The sequence below is a fragment of the Sciurus vulgaris genome, assembly GCF_902686455.1.
Source record: "Sciurus vulgaris genome assembly, chromosome: 13".
Taxonomy (NCBI): domain Eukaryota; kingdom Metazoa; phylum Chordata; class Mammalia; order Rodentia; family Sciuridae; genus Sciurus; species Sciurus vulgaris.
The window spans coordinates 44,375,603-44,398,924 of NC_136474.1; the positions used below are offsets into that span (position 1 = coordinate 44,375,603).

Sequence of the window (23,322 nt, forward strand, 5' to 3'; positions counted from 1 at the left end):
AAGTTGTACTCCATATGTGTATAATGAATCAAAAAAGTAAGTAATTATAATGCACAGTATATTATGTGTGGCTAATATTTTGATAGATGCAAGTGATCTGTATTCAGTCAATATAATTATTTGTCAGAACACAGGTCAGCATATATTATCTGAATAATGAATTTGTATATTATTACTATCAATAATGGCTGACATTTACTGGGTCTTCATTCTGTGGCAGTCACTAGGCTAAATGCTTTATCTGCATTGGAATATTTAATTTTCATAGCAATCCTATAACTTGAATACTATAATCCCTTTTTGTAGAGAAAGAAACTGTGACTCAGAAAAACGAAGGTGCTTGAGGTTACGGGGCCTGGAATCTGGACCTGATTATAGTCCACAGTGCAGGCTCTACCAGCTCTACCTAGTCTTTAGCCACTGACTGAAAAACAGAATTTCTTGTTAGTTAGACTGATCCTTCTCTGAGCTTAGGAAAGATGAAACATTGAGTTTCTTCACTAAAGGCTTCAGTTAATGAGCAGGGAATCAAATATCCAGACCAGAGCTCTGACTTACTTTGTAAATTTTCCTGAAATGAGAGAAACAGTGACTGCATCATGAGGCCAAAACTGCCACCATGCACGACCCATTTCTTGTTTTGCCTCCAGTTAGCCTCAAATTCCTCCTTCCACTCTGCCTCTTTTAAATGTATTGTACACGTGTTATTATTAACAGCACACCCAGAATTGTATCTTGGCATTAAAATTCCATGAAGTCCATTTTGAGAATCGGATTACTACACCTATTTTTAGCTCTCAACACAAACCACTCTTTCCACTATACTTTCAGATATCCAGGGTTACAGTGATATTGAACATAGCTCTTATAGTCAAATAAAAATCCCATGTTTGGTTTAATCAGACCAGACCATTGGCTGTATTAACGTAATCACATTAGGAAGGCAGCTACCTGCCTATGCCTCTCCGCCTCTGGGTTTGGGACTACCCTCCCCATTTGCTGCTATATTTATCTGCCTTCTTGGCCATAAAAGGCTGGCTGTGGGGCCCTGACATTCTGCTGCCTGACCACATGCATTATTTTTGAACCGGCCCCCAGGGTCCTGTCTGTAGCCCTGCCTCTTAACTTTTTCTTGGATTCAACCTAGGTGGGGTTTTCATTCTCTCATCCAGCTCCTCGGCCACATCGAAATATTTCCACCCACCACCCTTACTCCTTTGGAAACTGGTAAGTGTGACAGCGAGGCAGAGAGAACGCACTTGAGAGCTTATGTGCCCATCAGCACTGCAGAGTGTGAGGAATCTCTGCTCGGCTCAGTAGTTTTCTCACAGAGATGTCAGAATAGCAAAGAAATAGGAAAGTGAAACTCTGGGAACCAGAACCGCAGGGTGCCAGCTGGGCTGGCATGGCTATTTTCTCAGATCATTGTATTCTTTTTAAATTAAGCTGCCATTCCTAGAACTATAAGATCATGTTTGTCTCAGATTCAACCCTTATTACTCTTTCCAAGTTAAGAGTTCAGAAGTTTGGTTGAAATCTAGAATGGATGAGGGACAGGAAATCCTGTGTTTTCCTTTCTCCGAATGCCTACAGTACTCTCTGGTGATAAACTGGGCCAAACCGAGGCAGATGAATGTGGAGGTTACTAATTTATGATCCCCAGTGATTTTTGCTCTTGACAATGCAATGTATGTATATGCGCATGATGGTTCTCTTAACTTGAAAATGGTTAACGAGTATTTCAGAGGTGCATAGATTCCCCACATAATGATCCTGAAGTTAACACCTGCTGTGAATAATTTTAATCATTTTTCAACCTGGAATGCCTACACAAAAATATCACATGAAGATTACAACTATGGAGTTTTGTATTTCTTCCTAAATGACCAAATTATTTAAACCTAAATAAAATTTAGGTTTTAAAGGAACAGAAGACAAACAAAACTATTTTTCCTGCCAACAAACTCTAGTTGTCCAGCATTGGGGATAATCCTTGTCTACTTGATGAAGAGGAGGAAGTTATACCTTCGTTCCAGAGGTCAACCAGTTCTGTTGACTTAATGTCAAACCCTGTTTACTTGTAATACATGTTCCAGGTGCATGGACTATTAAATATTTTTAAAAATAGATATACTGGGGGAAATAAAAAATAGAGTGGAAAATAGAATTGGGATAAGACAAAGATTTTATTTTGTGAACATTATAATATTTCAAATCATCTGGGTAGTGAATGATATCAAAATTCATCTAATAATTATTAATTATTCATGATAATCATTCTGTATATTTAAGGACAGAAAAGAGCAATCTATTTAAGGGTTGAAGCAGAGTTGCTTGCTAGTAGCTATTTTTTTCCTCTTAGGAAATGCCACGTAGACTGATATCTTCCTTGAGACCTAAGACAAATATTTCTGGAGTGAAGTTTGCAGGATTTTCTTCTCTAGGGAATACATACTGACTTTTAAAATAGTTTGAATGAAAAGTATTTCTAAATATGACCATGGTAACTTTAGAAAGATTTCCTCCTTACTTCAGATTTTTAAGAAAAACAAGTTTTGGAAAAAACTGCTTACTCCAAAATGGATTTTTCTTATAAGATTTAAAAACAACATTTGAGAACATGCACAAAAGCATTTAAAAAACTGGAAGGGGAGACATCTGTAAAACTGATACTTCATTCTGTGTTGTCCATGTGGCTGATAGGCCTCCTGTCAGCGAATGGATTATTCAAGAAAGCTAATGTAACATGAAGTCTCCCCTCCCAGTGCTAAGCAAACTCCATCTTTGACTTTCAGTATAATTGTAACAAGTTCACAATGCCAACCGGCATCCTGAGGAATGACTCTCTTACTTCCTTATGTAGGAAGACTGGAAGCCTTAGTATTCCTTCCAGAGCAAATACTTGTTCTGATCTACCTTTCTGAAGTGCTCATAAGATTGGACAGAGCTTGTGCATGACTTTGTCCTAACTCCAGGACTCAGTCCTAGGAGCACCTACCTTTCCATTTACAGTCGTTCTCATCTGGTTTTTGTTTGTGTGGTCTTTCAGTACCACCTATCTGCTGGTTACTCTCTAAGGCAGGTCTTCATCCTGGGCCACTTCTTGGAACTCCAAAGTCACATATCCAGTGTCCCACATAAGGCCTCCCTTAGAGGTCTAGCAGGCATCTCAGAGGCAGAATGTCTCAGACCAACCTCCTGTTCTTCCAACTCAAACCAAGGCTTTCTTGTCCTCTCCACCTCAGTTAATAACAACCTCAGTCTTCCAAGTATCCGGCATCACCTCTCTTCACACTCTAATTCAGAACTTTCATCAGATGCTACTTCTTCTGTCTTCCAAAACTGCACAGTCTGACCGCTTGTCACACTTCCACTGCTACCACTGTCATTGCTACCCTGGATATTGCAGTGGCCTCTGTGTTTGTGTGCTAGGGCCGACAGACTGGCTGCCTTACCCAACAGAGATTTCTTTTCTTATGATGCTGGAGGCTAGAAATCCAAGCTGAAGGTAAGCAAGGGTCCATTTTCTCTGAGGCCCCTCCTGGTCTTGTAGATTGCCCTCCTCTTCTCCCTGTGTTTCACATGGTCCTCTCATTGTTATATGTGCAGACATGTGTCCTAATTTTCTTTTCTTTATAAATATTTTTTAGTTGTAGATGGACACATTTATTCTATATATATATATATATATATATTTTTTTTTTTTTTTTTAATGTGGTTCTGAGGATAGAACCCAGGGCCCCAGCATGCCGAGTCACAACCCCATCCCTAATTTCCTTTTCTTACAGGGACACCAAGAGTCATTCTCTGCTCAGAGCCTTCCACTGGCTTCTTAGTTTTTCAGAATAAAAGGCAAAGTCCTTACTGTCGTCTTTAGTACCCTACACTATGCCCTTCCCCCTTTGTGCCCCTCATCTCTCAGACACCATCTATGCCTCTTCCTCCTCCAGCATCCCCTGCAGCCTTGTGGCTGGAGCATAAGTGTGTCCCTTCCTCAGGACCTCTGCACTGGTATTTTATCTGGAGCACTCTTTCCCCAGATACTCTCATGTTCAGATGTCACTTTCCAGCAAAGTCATCCCTGATGAGGCTACTTAAAATTGCATCTATCCCTCTTTCCTGCTTGATTTTTCCTCTGTGGTTCTTAGCACATTCTAATATACCTCATACTTACTCATGTTCGTGAATATCTACCTCTTCGAATAGAATTTACAGGTCTAACTCAGTTATCCTACTCCTTGGTATTTATCCAAAAGAACTAAAGTCAGCATACTATATAGGCACATCAATATTTATAGCAATACGATTCACAATAGCCAATAACCAGCCCAAGTGCCAGTTAACAGATGAATAGATAAAGAAAATATGGTGTTTATATACAATGGAGTTTTATGTGGCCATGAATAAGAACAAAATTATGGCATTTGCCAGTAATGGAGGAAACTGGAGAACAGCATGCTAAGTGAAATAAACCAGACTCAGAAAGCCAAGCATCAAAATTGTTTTTCTCCCATGAAGAAGCTAGAGCAAAATAAGGAGTGGGGTGGGGTGACAGGAGGGTGAATTCCAAATAAAAGGCAGATCAGTGGAATAGATGAAGGGGATTGAAAGAGAGGACGAAGGAACAGAAAAGGGAAGAACTACAGAGTGGAATTAACCTTACGCTATGTATACAGATAGGAATATACCACAGTGAATTCTGCTTATGTATACCTTTAAAACACCAATTAAAAAACAATAAATAAATAAATGGAAGGAAGACGAGTAGAGGAAGGGAAACAGGGTGGGAGGATGTGAGGAAAAGAGGAAGTGCTGGGGACCAGAGCAGAGCAAATTAAATTCCATGAATGTGTGATTATGTCAAAATGAACCTCACTATTATGTATAACTATAATGCACTAATAAGAGCATGAAAAAAGGAATATACAGTTCTGGAGTAGGTTATTACAGCAGAGACTTTGTTTTTTGTTTGTTTTTGTTCACCTCTGTATTTCTTGTGCTACAGTAATTCCAGGCTCATAGTGGGTGTTCACTAATTATTTGTTGAATGAATACCACATGATGCTCCATCTTTACATATTCTCCCAAATGAAGCCCCCATCAGAACAAATGCCAAAAATTTTAGAAACGTGCATTACAGAGAGCTGGAGGAAAAAACTCAATAGCAAGGGTCAAGAAACCCTGTCAGGCTCTTCTAGATATAAAGAAAAGGGAAGTCACATGACAGGAAGGGACACACGGTTATGTGAGAGTTTACTGAGTAATTCGTTAGACTGAACCTCACATCCTTTTCCATTTACCCTTTAGAGAGGTAAGTGTATGAATTCTTACACATCGGTTTGGATGACTTGGTCAGTGGACTTTGTTCCTTAATAACTCACTCAAGAATCGCTGTCCTCTTGTAGGTCACCTACTCCCCTCAAGGACACATGATGTCTCTACCTTTTTATCAGAAGTCCCACCAGCACTATGATCTCAGCTACCGCAACAAGGACCTTCGCACCACCATGAGCCACTACCAGCAGGAGAAGAAGCGATCTGCCATCTACACCCATGGCTCCACGGCCTACAGCAGCCGATCCTCCGCTGCTCACCGCCAGGAGTCAGAGGCCATCAGTCAGGCGTCCACCTCCTCCTACCAGCAGCAGGCCTCGCAGGCCTACAGCCTGGGAGCCTCACAGTCCTCCCTCGGGTCCGAAGTCAGCCGGAAGGCCGCCTCAGCCTACGAGTACGGCTACTCCCACGGGTATGTCTTGAGCAGCCTTCCGACCGCAGGGAGAGGCCTGTGACCCATGAATCCTCCCAAATCACTTTCCCTTTTTCCTTAGCGACCCTCCTTTTAAACCAAGTGTGGAGAAAGAATAGGTTTGAGGAGATCTGAGACCCCTGTCTACACCCTATTTCCCATTATTGTCTCTTTGAGATTCATGAAGAGGTTTATAGTTCTATTGGCCAGTCTTGCTGGAGTTTCCAGCTGTGATATTTCTAGAAGCAGGGAAATTTTGCCACAGGTTACTTTAGCAGCAGTAGAGCCAGGAAATATCATTTCAACACTCACAGCAGGTTTCCTGGCTCTCAAAAGGTTTTTGCTTAGATGAGAAGCCAGTGTAGAAGTTAAAATTCGCAGGTCACAGAGGACTAAATTATGGCAGAGATGGATTCTGTTTTTTTCAGCCTAAGAAAGCCAATAATCAAAATCCCAAGCTATTATTCAAGCAGCAAGAATTTTCTTTAGCTGGAGCGTTTTATTAAACAAAAAACTTGGCCTTATCTCAGTCAGCCTAAAAACAATAGAAACAGACCTGTATTGTAACAAAAGTAAATTTATTGACCCCCACAACTTGAGAGACTACAGACAAGAACAAAGAGTTGTTTTAGAAATTTAGGGAAAGTGGAGTGTAGATGCAGATCTGGTTTGCTGAGCAACCCCAAGATCTCATTTCTTTGGAAACGATTAGGTTAAGATCAATGTGAGCTGTTGTACCCAGAAACCTTTAGTTGGAGCGCTTTACCTGAGGGGAGAGCAGAGGCTGATTTTCTGGGTCAACAAACCAACTGAGATCCTTTGGGCAAGAGTGAGATGCTTCATTCTTACTCATGTAATCTTAAACAACAGACTCACCAAGTCTTTGATAGCAGAGAAGAAAGTTCCACAGTGCATCTACAGTCACTCAGAGGAAGAGTTTACCATGACACTATGCTACAGCAGCAGCCCTGAGAGAAATGTCCTTTCTTGTTAATTCTGCAGTTGACTTATCTGTGTCTGTTGGTCTAGCCCAATGAATGTTGGGTAGATATTTGTTTGCTGAGTCCAAAACACTTTTTATTTTTATTACTATTCAGAATAAACTATTTCCTGGGGACTGAAAAAAAAAAAAAAAAAAACACTTGCAAGATACATGTGATTTTTTAAAATTAAAAGTCTATCTTTAGCCTACAAAAAGAATTGCTGATCTCCAAAAACGTAATCATTTCTGGACTATGTGGTCAATAACCACCTGCTGCCTCTAATCCTCTTCTCCAAAGCATCTGGCGTAGTGGCATTTTTTTGTTACAAATACGGTATCATTTTAAGTCTTCCAAAATTTAAGTCCATAAAATATCTGGTAAAGCAACTGGAAAAAGTGCTTATCTCTGGGCATCTCAAGTTTTTGAGGAAATAGTAGTGATTTGTATGAGTAGACATGAAGATTTCCAAGAACAGAAATTCTTAAATTCCTGTTGGGTTTGAGGAGCACCTGATCTACAGCTGTCATTTCATCAGTGACAGTGGCCTCCTGGGAGCGTCTGCTAGGTTCGGTAACAGAGCCAGAGTCTTCTGGGGTTTACCTGGAATGTATGATGGCAACATTCTGAAATTCCATTTAAAATGGAACCAGGATCGTTTTGCAATCTCACTTTCATAGGTCATAGTCTGCCATGGGATATTCATAAGGATCTCATGTTGGCTGCAAATATGGAAATATTGTTGCTGAGGTGAATTCATTTCTTTTAGCACTTGCTTCAGAGGAACTGCCTTCCAAAGAAAAGTTGGAAGGAATTAACACCATGTGTATGTGACAGTATCATTTTGTTCTCCTGCAAAAATGTTCCATAGATATGTTCAAGAACCTGAATTAGGAAAGCAGCTGTCTTGTAATGGCAGAGGATTTACATCTTCAATATCCATTTCCTGCACTGTCGGTGCTGGGTCTATAGAAGATGGGTATTTTTGTTATCATGCAATTGTTAACATAACTTTTTATGTAGTTATTTCATTTCTCCGATGTGGAAGATTCTGCAGAATTTTGTAAATTGTATGTTCTATATTTCCTTTCTTTTTGTACTAGAGATTGTACTAGAGACTAACCACTGAGCTACCTACCCAGTCATTTTCATTTTTTATTTTGAGGGTCTTGCTAAGTTGCTTAGGACCTCACTAAATTGTTGAGGCTGTTCTTGAACTTACAATCCTCCTACCACAGCCTCCCAAACTGTGGGATTACAGGCCTGAGCCACCACACCTGGCGTGAACTTGTATTTTTAAGTGATCCTTATTTCTTCAGTGCTATTGCTGGATTTTATGTTTAAATTATTTTAATTTTATATGTCCTTTATTTAACCACATGTATAATATTCATATTTTTTCATAATCTGATGTATTACATAAAGGATGATATTTGTATTACATAAAGGATTGAGAATATTCAGAAATCATTTGCTCTATATTAGATATAAAGAGTCTTAGATAGAAAACTTTCTATAAGAAATGGAATTGTAATCATTTTCTATGTTGTATCTTACTCCTTCCTACTATGTGTATATTTACATAGGTAGGTGGGTATTCATTAATGGCTTGCTGTGTTTGAACAACTCGATTTTCTTCACGTTGCGCTAGAAATGAGTAAGGGACGCCGCACAAGCCAGCGATGTCTTTTTCCCTTTATATCATGCAATGTAAAAGGCCAACCTAATCCTGGAGGTATTTTTGTCTTTCTTTTTTTAGGCATCAAACTAACAGGTGCAGGTAATATTCTTTGAAGACTTTGAAGTCTTCATAATTCCTTTCAGTTGTATTTAAGCTTGTTCAAAATGAAATGATTTTTTTTCCTGCTAAATGAAATATCCCTTTGGCTTGTGAACAGTGCTGTTGATTAAGTCCTCCGGAGCTGGAAATGCACCTCTGTGGAGTGGATATAAGCATAGCCTTGGTCTATTTTTAGCCTCTGCTTTGTAGTTAGATGCCCAGTGTTAAAGTGGAAACTATGGAGATTTACAAGCACTCAGGGCTTGGATGACCTTAGTGAGTCTTAGGAACAATGACTTACTCGGTGTCAATGTGGTTGTAGAACAGATTGGTTCCTGACTACGTTCTGATCCACGGGTTATAAATTATGGAAGACTCACTCTTTTTTCTTGATCATAGGGGGAAAAAAGTCTATGGTAAAGAAAGCACAAAATCTCTAAGGATGGCGAGATTATTATTTTATACTAATAATCAACAAATGTTATCAGAGATTGAAGGAGCAATGGTATTCATGACCACTTTTCACCATTAGGCAAGGCTACTTAACCTCTGTCCATGAATGGATTTCAACAGAGTGTTGGACGGTCTGAATTTAGGTGCAAAATTATGTGTGGATGAGAATTTTTCTGGAGAGAGGAATTGTCACTTTCATTGCATTCTTAGAAAATTCCATGACCTGACAAGGCTTAGAGCCACTGCTATAAGAAGTCTGAATATAAATTCCAGACAGCCCAATGTGTGACCTGAAGACCACTTTCCTAATGCCATTAGTATGAGGATCTGGGATAAAACAGGCAGATGTTCATAGAGAATGTGGTATGGTAGAAGCAAGGTACCTTCCATTCTTATGAGTAAGCTGAATCAGATATTAAGAGGGAAATCATTAAAGGAATATTTTGTTGTACTTAATAAATAGGAATGAATTTTTAAAAGCAGAGAACACCACCACAGAGTTGGGAAGATTTGGAGTTACCCTCAACACTCCACGGTAATGGTAGACATTTAATTCTCTCATTCCAAACAGATTAAAATTCAGCCCATATGATGCAATTTGGTATTTTCATCCTTTTCACTGAGTCTTTACAGCAATTCAGAGAAGGAGCAATTATCAACCTCATTTAACAAATGAGAAAATTGGAGATTAAATGACTTTTCTTCATTATGTAAGAAGTAACAGATTACTAATCTGAACCCCATATTACCCAAGTGCCTGCCTTTTCCACAGGTACCTGATGCCAATTATAGTCAGCAGCTACCTCTGACCACTCTGCCACCAGACTTTGTTTCCTCTTCTTTCTCTCTTCCTTCCTTCCTCCCTCCCTCTTCCTCTCTTTCTTTCTTTCTTTCTTTCTTTCTTTCTTTCTTTCTTTCTTTCTTTCTTTCTTTCTTTCTTTCTTTCTCTCTCTCTCTTTCTCTCTCTCTCTCTCTCTCTCTCTCTCTCTCTCTCTCTCTCTCTCTCTGTCTCTCTCTCTCTCTCTCTCTCTCTTTCCTTCCTTTCTTCCTTCCTTCCTTCCTTCCTTCCAATTATTACCCAGGCTGGTCCTGAACTCCTAGTTCAAGTGATCCTCCTGCTTTTGCTTCCCAGGTAGCTGGGACTCTAAGTGTGCACCACTACATCCAGCTACCAGATTTTTCTGTAAGCATCAATATACAGTTTTGTATGGTGCTTCCTTGTGTATGGCCCTTTTGTAGAAAAGCCATCGAGCACCGACAGAACCAAGATTTAGAGCAGGGAACAATAGGTGAAAGGACACAAATGCCAAAAAAGAACACTCAAGGGGCATTTATAAATGCCAAGCCTGGGCCTTTATAGACTCTAACTCACCATTTAGAATCAGTGAGCAGATGTACAAGGGACTCTACACAAAACCAGTTTGGGGATGAGAACACCAAGGCTTGAGTGACCTTCCCACAACTTCCTAACTTTAAATCAGGCTCTTCGCCAACACTCGTGTTACACTGAGCAATTCCCACTGCGTGTTGCCTCTTTTGAAACTACTGGAGTTTGCAAAGACTATGCTACCATTCAAACTTGTTCTAATTCAGACAAATTTCCACTAAACACAACACGGCCCAAGGGGGATCTGAAAACTTGTTCCGTGTCCCACCTCAACATGGTTTCAAAAGGTTACCAAAGAAACCCGGTGTGGACATTTTTGTATCCTGACCTCAGCTATTAACATTAGCATTGATTTTCTGCGCATCCATTTTCAGACATTATAACTTAATGGGATGTGGACGGTCTTTGGGGTCAGATAGGACTATGCTTACTTGCATCGAGGCTTATGGCTTTAGATAAGCTAGTTAACCTCTCAATTTCTTTATCTATAAAATGAGGAAAATGCTTGTCCTTTGTGTTGTGATTAAAAGAGATAATCATGTAAGATGCTTAGTGTAGTGGCTGGCTCCCTGGGAATACTCAGTAAGGTTGAGGCATTATTCATTCATTCAATAAATATTTACTAAGTGCCTCCTGGCTGCTAAGCTCTGCTCTAAGTGACTGGGATAAATCACAAAATACTTTATATTGCACTGAAGTGAATTATATCTGAGGTGAGTGGGTAATAAATGTTATGGAAGCAGTGAAAACAGGGTGGGACAACAGCAGCTGTGTGGAGGGAGGGTGCAGCGTGGCATTTCAAATCGGGGTGGTCAGCCTTACAGAGAAAGTGATGTCTGAGTAAAGCTATGAAGTACCTTAGGGAGTAGCCAGAAGTTTGGAAAGGCACCCCCAGGCATCAGGAACAGCCACTGCAAGACCTTATGGTAAGGAGTGGCCTTGAGGTCAATGTGCGGGAAGCGGGGAGTGATGGACAGAGTAGATGGAGATGATATAGTAAGGTGCCAGATGGGGCCTTGTGGGACACTGTAATGATTTTCTTTTTGGGTGGCGGATACTGGGAATTGAAACCAGGGACACTTTACCTCTGAGCTACATCCCCCAAATTTTCCTTTTCTTTTCCTTTATTTCTTTCTCTTTCTTTTTCCTTTTCTTTTCTTTTTTCTTTTTTTGAGATCAGGATCTAAGTTGCTGAGGCTAACCTCCTTAAACTTGTGAACGTCCAGCCTCGGCCTCCCAAACCACTAGGATTGTAGGTGTGGGCTCCATGCCTGACTAAGAGTTTTTATTCTGAGTTCAAGGGGAGAGCCGTGACAGAGCTTTGAGCAGGGAAGTGACATGACCCATTCAATCTTCAAGTTATAATAGGATCACTGTGGCCGTGTAGGGAAAATACACTGTCAAGGTAGACACAGAAGCAAGCCACCAAATTAGGAGGCTACTGCTGTGGCCCAGCCACAGCCTGATGTTCAGTGAGAGAGAACGTGGTGAGCTGCGGCCAGATTTTTGGATGTATTAGTTATTGCTGAATTCTTCATCCCATCAGATGTCTCACAGAGCTCCTTAGTATCCAGTGAAACCATTCCTCATTGTCCATTCACAAAGGCTCTACATCATGCTTAAGAAATTCGTTATTCCATTGTTGGCGTGTTTCTGGTATTTAGTAAGAAAACCATCCTGAAATAGCCATAGTTATATGGAGATTCAGGTCCATCTGTAGATTGAAGTGGCTGAATCTGAATTATAATAAAATAAATATTGAATCAATAGGCTGTAATAGGAATGAAAGTTGCTTGGAAAGTTATCGCTATACCAAGGTTTGTATTTGCTGTGGTTTAGATGTGGTTTGTTCCCTCTAAAACTCATGTTGAAATCTGGTTGCCAATGTAATAGTGTTGAGAAGTGGTGGGACCTTTAAGAGATGTTTGGGACGCAAGGGTTTGCCTTCATGAAGAAATTGCAGGCCCCGATTATGTTTCTTGAGAACAAATTGTTACAAATCAAGGGTACCCCTCCTGTTTTGTCCTTTTGCATTCACCCATTTGCCCTTCCACTTTTTCACCTTGTTATTACACAACACAAGGTACTTGTTAGATGTAGCTACTTGATTGTGAACTTCTAGTCTTCAGAACTGTGAGCTAAATAAATGTTTTTTCTTTATAAATTCCCCAATCTGCAGTGTTTTGTTATAGCAACAGAAATGAACTAAATTCTTACTTTTTTCCCTCTAGAAATGGTCTTATAACCTTGTCTCTAAATAAAATTTTAATAATTACCTATCAGGAGAACCGTAGTTTTGGATAACAAAAATCAATAAAACATTCTGAAGTCCTTTTTAAGTATTCTTGTTCTTAAGTACCATAAAATGATATTACATTCTATATAGTAGAAGGTCAGAGAAAAATCTAACAAAAAGCAGAAAAGCCAGAGTTCTTTTAAAGGTAATTGAGTTATGTTCTGGATCTCACAAACAAATCCTAAATCCAAGAGTATTATTCCTCACCAAGTATCAATCTCCCTCTTCTGTTCTCACTGCTATAAACCGTGGCTTGTTTATTACCAGGAGTCTCACTCCTGGTAATACCAGTTTCATATAATTAGTCATTTATGATCTGTAGAACTATGGATGTCAAAGCAAGAGAGGACCAAAAGTTCATCTAATATTCAAATCCCTCCTTTCCACAGATAGGAAAATTGAGGCCCAAGAAGAAGTGATTCATTCTCTGCTTCCTGTGCTCTACTCCACATTGAAAATACTATTTGAAAAATTCTGTTGCAAATTAAATTAGGTTTAGATGATGTAAGCTACTTCCAGAATGGCATTCATCTTTCCTAGGTAGGTAAATTATGCTGGAGAAGGAAGGCAGTCTTTTCATAGAGAGGGAATACAGTGAGTCAGCCAAAGGCAGAGGAAGGGCAAAGGGGTTACCTCCCTGTGCTCAGAGGTGAAATGTTAGCTCTGTCCCTTTAGGGCCTTCACCTCCATAAAGTCAGCACCTTCTTGCTGACCCGACAGTGGGGTGTAACTGAACCTCCCCACAGAGATCTCTGGACTTTGGAAACCCAAGAGAGCTTCTGCAACGGACTTGACCTTTTCCACAGAAGTCTTTCTTGATGATGTGAGAAATCAGGAACACCTCAAATGAGTAAGGTAACGTTCACACAGTATCTAGTCAACCAAAGTAGCCACCTCCAATGTGGGGACTTTTATAAACCCAGGACAATTCAGTCCACAGAGAGACAGCCTTGGACTCCATAAGGCATCTCTTACAACTGTTGTCAAGTGTCCTGCATAACATAATGTCTAGGAAATATAAACTCTGTCACTCCTGCTTTAAAAAGTGGGTCATACTCTAATCTGCTTAAATTAACTTCTGAAAATAGTCACAAATGCATAAAATAGTATGTGTGTGTATACGTATATACACACACACTAGTGCAAGAACTGTAAAATATTTGTCTATAAGCTTCATATAATTAGCAATTTATGGAGCTGTCCTTTCTAGAACACACAACTGCTCTACATTCATGCTGGGATATGGGTTAGGTCCTATGGTATTTGCTTTTAGATCATGGTTATACATCAACTATATAAAGTTACCGAAAAAGAGAATGAAATGTTACCTGTTAGTGGAGATGTAATTCATGGGGACAAATAAAAACTAAATAGGAGGCGGAAACGTAGTTATAGTTCTATTTAAATAGTTTTTAAAAATTAAAAGTGAGATGTTTCTATTGCCAAGAGTGTGAAATGGAGAGGAACAGGGAAGTGGGGGGAGAAGGATAAGGCTAGTTGTGCAAATAAATAAAAAGTGATTAAATAAAGTTGAAGCCAAGGGTTGGTTATTTTGACACTAGATATCAGTGAGTTCCAAGGTCCACGTTGATCTAATTAATGTTCATATCTTATAAGAAACCTTTTCTGCAAACCATATTAGAAAAAAAGAGGACTAATTAGAACAAATTTTAAAAATTACTAACTCAAAAATCAAAAAAAAGAAAAAGGAAAAGGACTCTTTTCAGCCCCCCACCTGTCCACTAACTTGGATGTACTGCTGAAACTTTCATAAGTGTTAAGATTGGGAAAGAAGAGGAACCAAAGGTCAGTCAAAGTGTTGACGTCAATGGTCCACATATCAAAGCAGAAGCACAAAAGAAAGCTGTTCTAGATCAACGGAAGTAGAATCAAAACCACCTTTTCACACAGTCCGAGGAAACTATTATCTTGAAAGTTTTGCAAAAGGGAGAAATGTGGCCAATAGAAAAGTAGAAAGGAGAAGAGATTGAAAATTCCAGTGACCCTCCATGGGGTCCGGGAGATGAAAGAGATGGAACTTCAGATACCAGCCACCTTATGCAGGGGTGGCCGCCGGGAGCAAAGAGCCAGAAAAAGGCTGGCCCATAGTTCATTAAAACCACTGCCTTTCTGTCTTTTGGTATTTGACTGAGCATTTTATATATAGGCAAGATGTATGTATTAGGCTGTAAATATATGTATATAGATCTATATACATATCTTTACATATATATGTAAAGATACAGCTTTTTGTATATTTTTGTATTTGTTCTAATTAGTTACACATGACCATAGAATGCATTTTGACACATCATACATAAATGAAGTATAACTTCTCATTTGTCTGATTGTACATGATGTAGAGCTATGCAGGTCATGTAATCCTATATGCACATAGGGTAATAATGTACGATTCATTCTATTGTCATTCCTATCCCCCATCCCCCCTGCCCTCCCTTTACTCCCCTCTGTATAGTCCAAAATACCCCTATTCTCCCCACACCTCATTGTGAATGAGCATCCACATATCTGAGAAAACATTCAACCTTTGGTTCTTTGGGATTGGCTTATTTCACTTAGCATAATGTTCTCCAGTTCCATCCATTTATGGGCAAATGTCATAATTTCATTCTTCTTTAAGGCTGAACAACATTCCATTGTGTATATATACCACAATTTCTTTATCCATTCATCTGTTGAAGGGCATCTAGGTTGGTTCCATAGTTTAGCTATTGCGAATTGAGCTACACTAAACATTAATATGGCTGTGTCACTGAAGTATGCTGATTTTTAAGTCCTTTGAGTATAAACCTGGGAGTGGGATGACTCAGTCAAACGGTAGTTCCATTCTAAGTTTTCTGAGGAATTTCCATATTGCTTTCTGTAGTGGTTGTACCAATTTGCAGACCCACCAGCAACGTATGAGTGTACCTTTTTCCCCACATCCTCGCCAACATTTATTGTTGTTTGTGTTCTTGATGATTGCCATTCTAATGAGTGAGATGGAATCTCAGTGTAGTTTTGATTTGCATTTCTCTAAATGCTAGAAATGTTAAGTATTTTTTCATGTATTTGTTGATCAATTGTATTTCTTCTTTTGTGAAGTGTCTATTCAGTTCCTTTGCTCATTTATTGATTTGGTTATTTGGGGGGTTTTTGGTACTAGGTTTTTTGAGTTCTTTACATCTCCTGGAGATTAGTGCTCTATCAGAGGTGCATGTGGTAAAGATTTTCTCCCATTCTGTAGGTTCTCTCTTCACATTCTTGATTGTTTCTTTTACTGTGAAGAAGCTTTTTAGTTAGATACCATCCCATTTATTGATTTTTTATCTTTCTTCTTTGCTTGTCCATAGTTCATTAAAACCACTGCCTTTCTGTCTTCTGGAGTCTTTAGGAGTCTTCTTGATGAAGTTGGTTCCTTAGCCAACATGATGGAAATTGGACCTACATTTTCTTTTACTAAGTGCAGGATCTTAGATCTGATGCTTAGGTCCTTTATCCACTTTGAATTGAGTTTTGTGCGGGGTGAGAGATAGGGGTTTAATTTCATTTTGCTACATATGGATTTCCAGTTTTCCCAGCACTATTTGTTAAATAGGCTATCTTTTCTCCAGTGTATTTTTATGGCACCTTTGTTTAGTATGAGATAACTGTATTTATGTGGGTTTGTTTCTATATCTTCTATTCTGTTCCATTGGTCTTCATGTCTGTTTTGATGCCAATACCATGCCATTTTGGTTACTATAGCTCTGTAGTATAATTTAAGGTCTGGTATTAGGATGCTTCCAGCTTCACTTTTCTTGCTAAGGATTGCTTTGGCTATTCTGGGTCTCTTAATTTTCCAAATGAATTTCACGACTTCTTTTTCTACTACTATGAAGAACATCATTTGAATTTTTTTTTTATCATTTAAAAACACTTTAATGCCACTTTAACACATGGCTCTAACACCAAAATATGGGAAGTTCAAAATATGGGTAAGTACTTTACCATATCCAATTTCTTCATTCTTGAGAACACAAAGAAAAATTCCAACTTAAAAAAGGAAAGCACACCGCTTTTAGTTAAACCCTAAAACCTTTCTCAAGTAGAGAGCAGTCTGGCCTACATGTCAGGCATCTATCCACCAGTTTAGGAATGTCTCGTGTTAAAACTTTTTAAAAGTTACTTGAATCATGACAACGCAAAGTTTAAATTCTAAGTCAGCCCAACTATCACGGAGTCCTTGAACTTCAGGAAATGTAGAAGGATCAATAATCTTCAAACCGATAATCCCAAGATTTATACAGGTCATCTACTACAGAACCGTCGATGCTCAGCTGCACCGAGCCAGCAATGAGTGATCTCATCCTCTCTTCGTCCACTAATCGGTGCACTTTGGGATAAGCAAGGAGTCTTTGCAGAGGTACAAAAAACTTATCTCCTTCACAGAAGGGTTTTGGAGAATTCTCTATCCTGGTTTCTTCAGCCTCTGTGAAGACCGCTCCCAACACTATCTGGGGGCCCCCCAAAGAGTCAGTGCTGCCTGGGTTAGTGCCTGAGTCCTTCTGTCCTCGCAGCACTCGCAGCTGTCTCAATCTCAGCCATTCCACTAGTATCAACACTTCCCCAACCAGTACAAATTTGAGCATCTTCTCCTGCTGTAAACTTGGGTAGGAGGACTTATAAACAGTTTCATAAACGTGTTGATCATGCTACTCTGAAAAGTACAATCCTGTTGCCTTCCCACTATTTTTCTGGAAGACACCTATCTGGGTACAATATCCAACATGCTCAGTTCCAGCAGGTGGTTCCCCTACCCCAGTAAACTCCACAGAGTAATGATAATGATTTGCCACTTGTAAAGCCCAGGACTGAAACTCCATTCTATTTCACTCAAATTTATGATCTGCATCTCTTAGGGTCACTGTGGGAAACAGGGGGTTGAATTCAGAGTTAAGTGTGCTGATGACAATCATGGCTGGAGATAGGTACCCAAATACCACTTCGGGAAATCTGGCCAGATCATCAGAATCCAAATGTTCTATTAATTCAATGCATGTTATCAAGTCAAATCCAAGCAAACGAGAATCTCTCTCCACAACAGAGCCATGATACAAGATAACAGTGAAATCCAGATCTCGAGGCTTTACAAACTCCCCCAAATAGGGAGATAGCTGATGTTTTCTCAGGGCAAACTTCTTCAAAATTACCATCAACCACACTATTGTACTGTCCATTCATTTCTTCCATCTTGTTTCCAGGTTTTGTGGAGAAAAAATAGATATATCATTTAAGTTCTGTATCTGAGGATCAGCAGCAACTCAGCTTCGAGTAGGAAGCACATCAAGCTGGAAAGCAAAGCGCAGAGGACTCTCGAATTTTAATAGGAATTGCACTAAATCTGTATAACACTTTTGGTAGTTATGACCCTTTTGACAATGTTAATTCTGCCTATCCAAGAGCATGGGAGATCTTTCCACCTTCTAAGGTCTTCTTCAATTACTTCTTTTAGTTTTCTGTAGTTTTCATTGTAGAGGTCTTTCACTTCTTTTGTTAGATTGATTCCCAAGTACTTTTTTTTTTTTTTTTTGAGGCTCTTGTGAATGGGATGGTTTTCCTAATTTCTCTTTCAGTTCATTCATCAATTCATCATTGATGTATATGAACATAGTTGATTTTTAGGTGTTGATTTTATATCCTGATACTTTGCTGAATTCATTTATGAGTTCTAGAAGTTTTCTGGTGGATTTTTTGAGTCTTCTAGATATAGAATCATGTTATGGCCAAATAGGGATAGTTTGAGTTTTTCTGTTTCTATTGGTATCTCTTTAACTTCTTTCTTTTTCCTAATCACTCTGGATAGGGTTTTGAGGACTAGGTTGAATAGAAGTGGTGAAAGAGGGCATCCTTGTCTTGTTCCAGTTTTTAGAGGGAATGCTTTCAATTTTCCTCCATTTAAAATGATGTTGGCCTTGGGTTAACACGCATAGCTTTTACAATGTTGAGGTATGTTCCTACTATCCCTAGTTTTCCTAGTGTTTTGAACATGAACAGATGCTGCCTTTTGTCAAATGTCAAGCCAGTGAAATCCAACTTTGTTTGCACTGTCTGCTAATCTGCCTTCCTTCCTTGTATTCGTTCATTCTGTCTTCCTTGATTGACCTAATACATTTATTCCCCTACTCTACTATGAAGCCCTGGAAAGCAAGTTTTTAATTTCTCTTTGTTGTAGTTTCTTTTGTGCTAGTATAACAGAATACCATAGATCTGGTAATTTATAAAAACTAGTTTATTTGGCTCACAATTCTGGAGCCTGGGAAATCCAGGCTCAAAGGGCCACATCTGGTGAGGCCTTCTTGCTGCCTTGTCATCTGACAGAAAATACCATGTGGCAAGAGAGTATGCACGTGGAAAAGAGAACAAGAGGGATAAAGTACTTTTTATCACCAGCCCACTATTGCCCTAACCAACTCAGTTCTCTGATAATGCATTAATCCATTCATGAGGGTAGAGCAGACTCACATCCTACTCCCATGGCCAATCGTGGCATTTTGCACATTATATATTTGCACTATATAATTTTGTGTGTGATATATATTTTATTTATAATACTGTGCATTTTTATATTGTCTATTTATATTATATAAATTATATATGTTATGTGTACATATTTCTTTATATCTTCACTATACAAATATATTTGAGTCTTCCATTCTATGATTATGGAATATTTACTTATACATCTTTCACTTACTGTAATGTTCTATAATTTTCAGTATACAAGTGTTATACTTTGTTAAAGTTATTTCAAAATATTTTATTCTTTTTGATGCTGTTGTGAATCGAGTTGTCTTTTTATTTATTTATTTATTTGTTTTGGTACTGGGGATTGAACTCAGGGGCACTTGACCACTGAGCCACATCCCCAGTCCTATTTTGTATTTTATTTAGAGATAGGATCTCACTATTGCTTAGTGCCTCACTGTTGCTGAGGCTGGCTTTGAACTGGTGATCCTCCTGCCTCAGCCTCCTGAGCTGCTGGGATTATAGGTGTGCACCACTGCACCCAGCTAGTTGTCTTAATTGTATTTTTTGATTACGTATTGCTAATATACAGAAATATAATTGATTTTTGTGTTTTGATTTTGTATCCTACAACCTTGCTGGATTCATTTATTTGTGTTGGCATGTTTTGTGTGGATTCCTTAGAATTTTCTACATATAGGATTTTATCATCTGTAACCAAATGTAGACTTCCTCCTTTCTAACGTTAACTGCTCAACCTGACTAGAACCTCCGACAGAATGTTGATCAGAAGTGGCAAGAGCAGATATTACTACTTGTTCCAATCTTAGAAGGAACGAATTTTAACTTTTACTATTAAGTATGATATTTTAAGCCATAGATTTCTCATAGATGGCCTTTATTAGATTGAAGAAGTTCCATTTTGATTAGAGGGGGGTTTTTGTTTGTTTTTTGTTTTTTGGCGCCACTGATTGAACCCAGGGGCACTTAGCCACTGAGCAACATCCCCAGCTCTTTTTATTTTTTATTTTGAGGCAGGGTCTCACTGAGTTGATTAGGGCTTCACGAAGTTGCTGAGGCTGCCTTTGAACTGGCAATCCTTCTGAATTGGCCTCCTGAGCTGCTGGGGTTACGGGCATGTCATAGTGCTCAGCTTGTTTAGAGTTTTAACATAAAATGAGTGCTGAATTTTGTCAAATGCTTTTTTCTGCATCTATTGAGATGAGAATGTGTTTTTTCTTTATTCTATTAATATGATATATTAAACTAACTGATTTTCAAATATAAATCCGCCTTGAATTCTTGGGATAATCTTCATTTGGTTTTATATGTTGCTAGTTCAGTTATTTAATATTTTGTGAAGGATTTTTGTGTCTGTGTTCATAGTCTGCAGTTCTCTTATAATGTCTTTGTTTGCTTTGATATCAGGTAATACTGACCTTTATAGAATATACTAGATAGTGTTCCTTTTTGTATTTAAAAAAAATCAAAAGTGATTGGTATTATTTCTTCTTTAAATATTTGATAGAATATAAATTTCTAAATTTCTGTAGTACATTCTTGTTTAATTCTTCTGTTTTCAGAATACATATATTTTCAATGATTTCAGTCTTTTAAAAAATGATTAAGACTGTTTTGTGAACTAGTGTATCCATTCTCTCTGAGAACATTGAAAAGAATAGTTACTCTTTTGTCACTAGGTGAAGTAATCTAGAAAGTTCATTGATAGTGTTATACAATTCTCCTGTGTCCTTGCTGAAGTTTGTCTAGTTGTTCCATCTATTACTGAGAGTGGAATATTGAAGTTTCCAATGATTATTTTTCAACTTTCTTTTCTTCTTTCAATTCATCATTTTTCCTTTTGTATTTTGGGGCTCTGTCAGGTACATGTGCATTTTTATTGTTATTTTTTTTCCTGAGGAATTGACCCTTTTATCATTAGGAAATATTCCTCTTTTGTCTCTATTATTTCTTCATTTAAAGTGTATTTTGTCTGATGTTAATGTAGCTGTTCTAGTTCTTTATGAATACTCTTGGCAGAATAGATCTTTTTCATCCTTCTACTTTAATACATGTCTTTAAATTTAGAGTGTGCCTTTCAGGACAGTATACAATCGATTTAATTGGATCTTTTTATTTTTTACTCAACCTGATGATTTGTGCCATTCACATTTAATAAAATTATTGATAAAGTCAGAATGTCTGTCATTTTTGTTATATCTCATATATCTCATATATCTTTTGTTCCTTTGTTCCTCCTTTACTTCCCCGTTTTGTGTAAATAGTTATATTTTGAAAATCAGTAATGCTTTATATACCAGTAATAAGATTACTGAGAAAGAAATCAGGAAAGCAATTCCATTCACAATAGCTACAAAAAAAAAAACAAAAAAAACACCCTATGAATAAATTTAACCAAGAAGTGCATGATATCTACAATGAAAACTACAAAATGCTGATTAAAGAAATTAAAGAGGACACACAAAAATGGAAATGTACTCCATGCTTATAGTTGGAAGAATCAATATTGTCAAAATGTCCATACTACCCAATGTGATCTACAGATTCAATGTAATTTCTATCAAAACACCAATGAAATTCTTCACAGATTTAGGAAAAATACTGCTAAAATTTATATAAGACCACTAAAGACTCTGAATAGCCAAAGAAACCCTAAGCAAAAAGAAAGAAAGTCAGCCAGGTGTGGTTGCATACGCCTGTAATCCCAGTGGTTTGGGAGGCTGAGGCAGGAGGATAGAGAGTTCAAAGCCAGCCTTAGCAATTTAGTGAGGCCCAAGTAATTCAGTGAGACACTGTCTCTAAATAAAATATTTAAATGGGCTGGGAATGTGGCTCAGTGTTAAGTGCCACTGAATTCAAACCTTGGTACCAAAAACAAAGTCAAAGGCATTATAATACTTCAATACATACTATAAAATGATAAAAACAAATGCATAGACTGATGGAACGGAATAGAGAACATAGAAACAAGTTCACATATTTACAGCCAAGTGATTTTTTTTTGGAAATAAAAATTTTTAGTGCACCATTTTAACTCTGTTTCTCTACTATTTATTTTCTTAGTTAATTGTTTTAGGAATTATAATACACACATTAATTTATCATTATCTACTTAAGATTTTTATTTTTAATACCAGTAAGACATTAAAAACTTTGCTCATTGTAATAAACATATTCCCTCTCTTTCTTTGTCCTAATGTCATATATTAAAACTATGTATGTTATAAACCCAATAATGCAGTGTGACATGTATTTTAAGCAATTTTTGCCTTTAAATAATTCAAGATAAGAAAGATGTATGCACAAATACACACACCATCTTTTGTATATACCCAATTGTTCACTTTCTAGACTTTTTTTTTTTTTTTTTTTTTATATATTCACATTACTGTCTGGGGTCATTTCCTCTTTGCCTAAAGGATTTCCTTTAGCATTTCTTATAAGGCAGACTGCTAACAGGGAAATCTGAGTCTTTGGGAATATCTTTACTTTGCCTTCAGTTTTGAAGGAGAGTTTTGTTGGATATAGAATTTTTAATTGATATCTTTTTCAGCACTAAGCTATATCATGTCAGTGTCTTCTAGGAAGTATTTTTTTTTCTGTAAGACATCTACTATAAATAGTATTATTGTAGTATTGTTCATCTGTATGTGATGAATCATTTTATTGCTTTCAAGTTTTCTCTCTGGTTTTGGCTTTTTAAAATTTTTGTTCTAATTAGTTATACATGACAGTAGAATGCATTTGACACATCATACATAAAATGGAGCATAACTTCTCATTCTTCTGGTTGTATGTGCTAACTGTGACATTTCCCTGTATTTGTATCAGTTGTGCATATCCTACTCGGGTTTGTTAAGCATCTTAGAATTATAGTTTAATATCTTTCATTCAGTGTGGGAAGTTTCAGGTATTATTTCTTCAGATCTATTTTCCTGCCCTTTCTCTCTTCACCGCCATGATTCATATACCTGGTGTATTTGACTTTGTCCCACATGTTTTCAAGAATTTAAATTTTTTTTTTTATTTTCTAGGTTGAATAATTTCTGTCTTCAAGTTCACCAATTCTGTCTTCCTCTATCTAAAATCTACTGTTGAGTCCCTCTAATAAATTTTCAAGTTACTGCTCATTTTTGTCCCACAGTGTCCAGT

The 23,322-nt window shown here is 37.9% G+C and overlaps 1 protein-coding gene and 1 pseudogene across 3 annotated transcripts in view; one reads left to right on the top strand and one right to left on the bottom strand.

Moving 5' to 3' along the window:
• The first annotated feature begins 1,046 nt into the window (after window positions 1-1,046).
• MYOM1 (myomesin 1) overlaps window positions 1,047-23,322 on the top strand; it is a 130,404-nt gene continuing 108,128 nt past the window's right edge. Inside the window, exons 1-2 of one of the 2 annotated variants that reach the window (XM_079108287.1) lie at window positions 1,047-1,227; window positions 5,406-5,746. In XM_079108287.1, the coding sequence (XP_078964413.1) occupies window positions 5,430-5,746 (317 nt within the window). In that variant the 5' untranslated portion in view covers window positions 1,047-1,227; window positions 5,406-5,429. The remainder of the gene's footprint in view (window positions 1,228-5,405; window positions 5,747-23,322) is intronic. The other variant, XM_079108286.1, reaches the window with a different exon arrangement.
• LOC306642633 (small RNA 2'-O-methyltransferase-like) lies at window positions 16,674-17,837 on the bottom strand (annotated as a pseudogene). The gene has a single exon. The product of its transcript is annotated as a small RNA 2'-O-methyltransferase-like (transcript).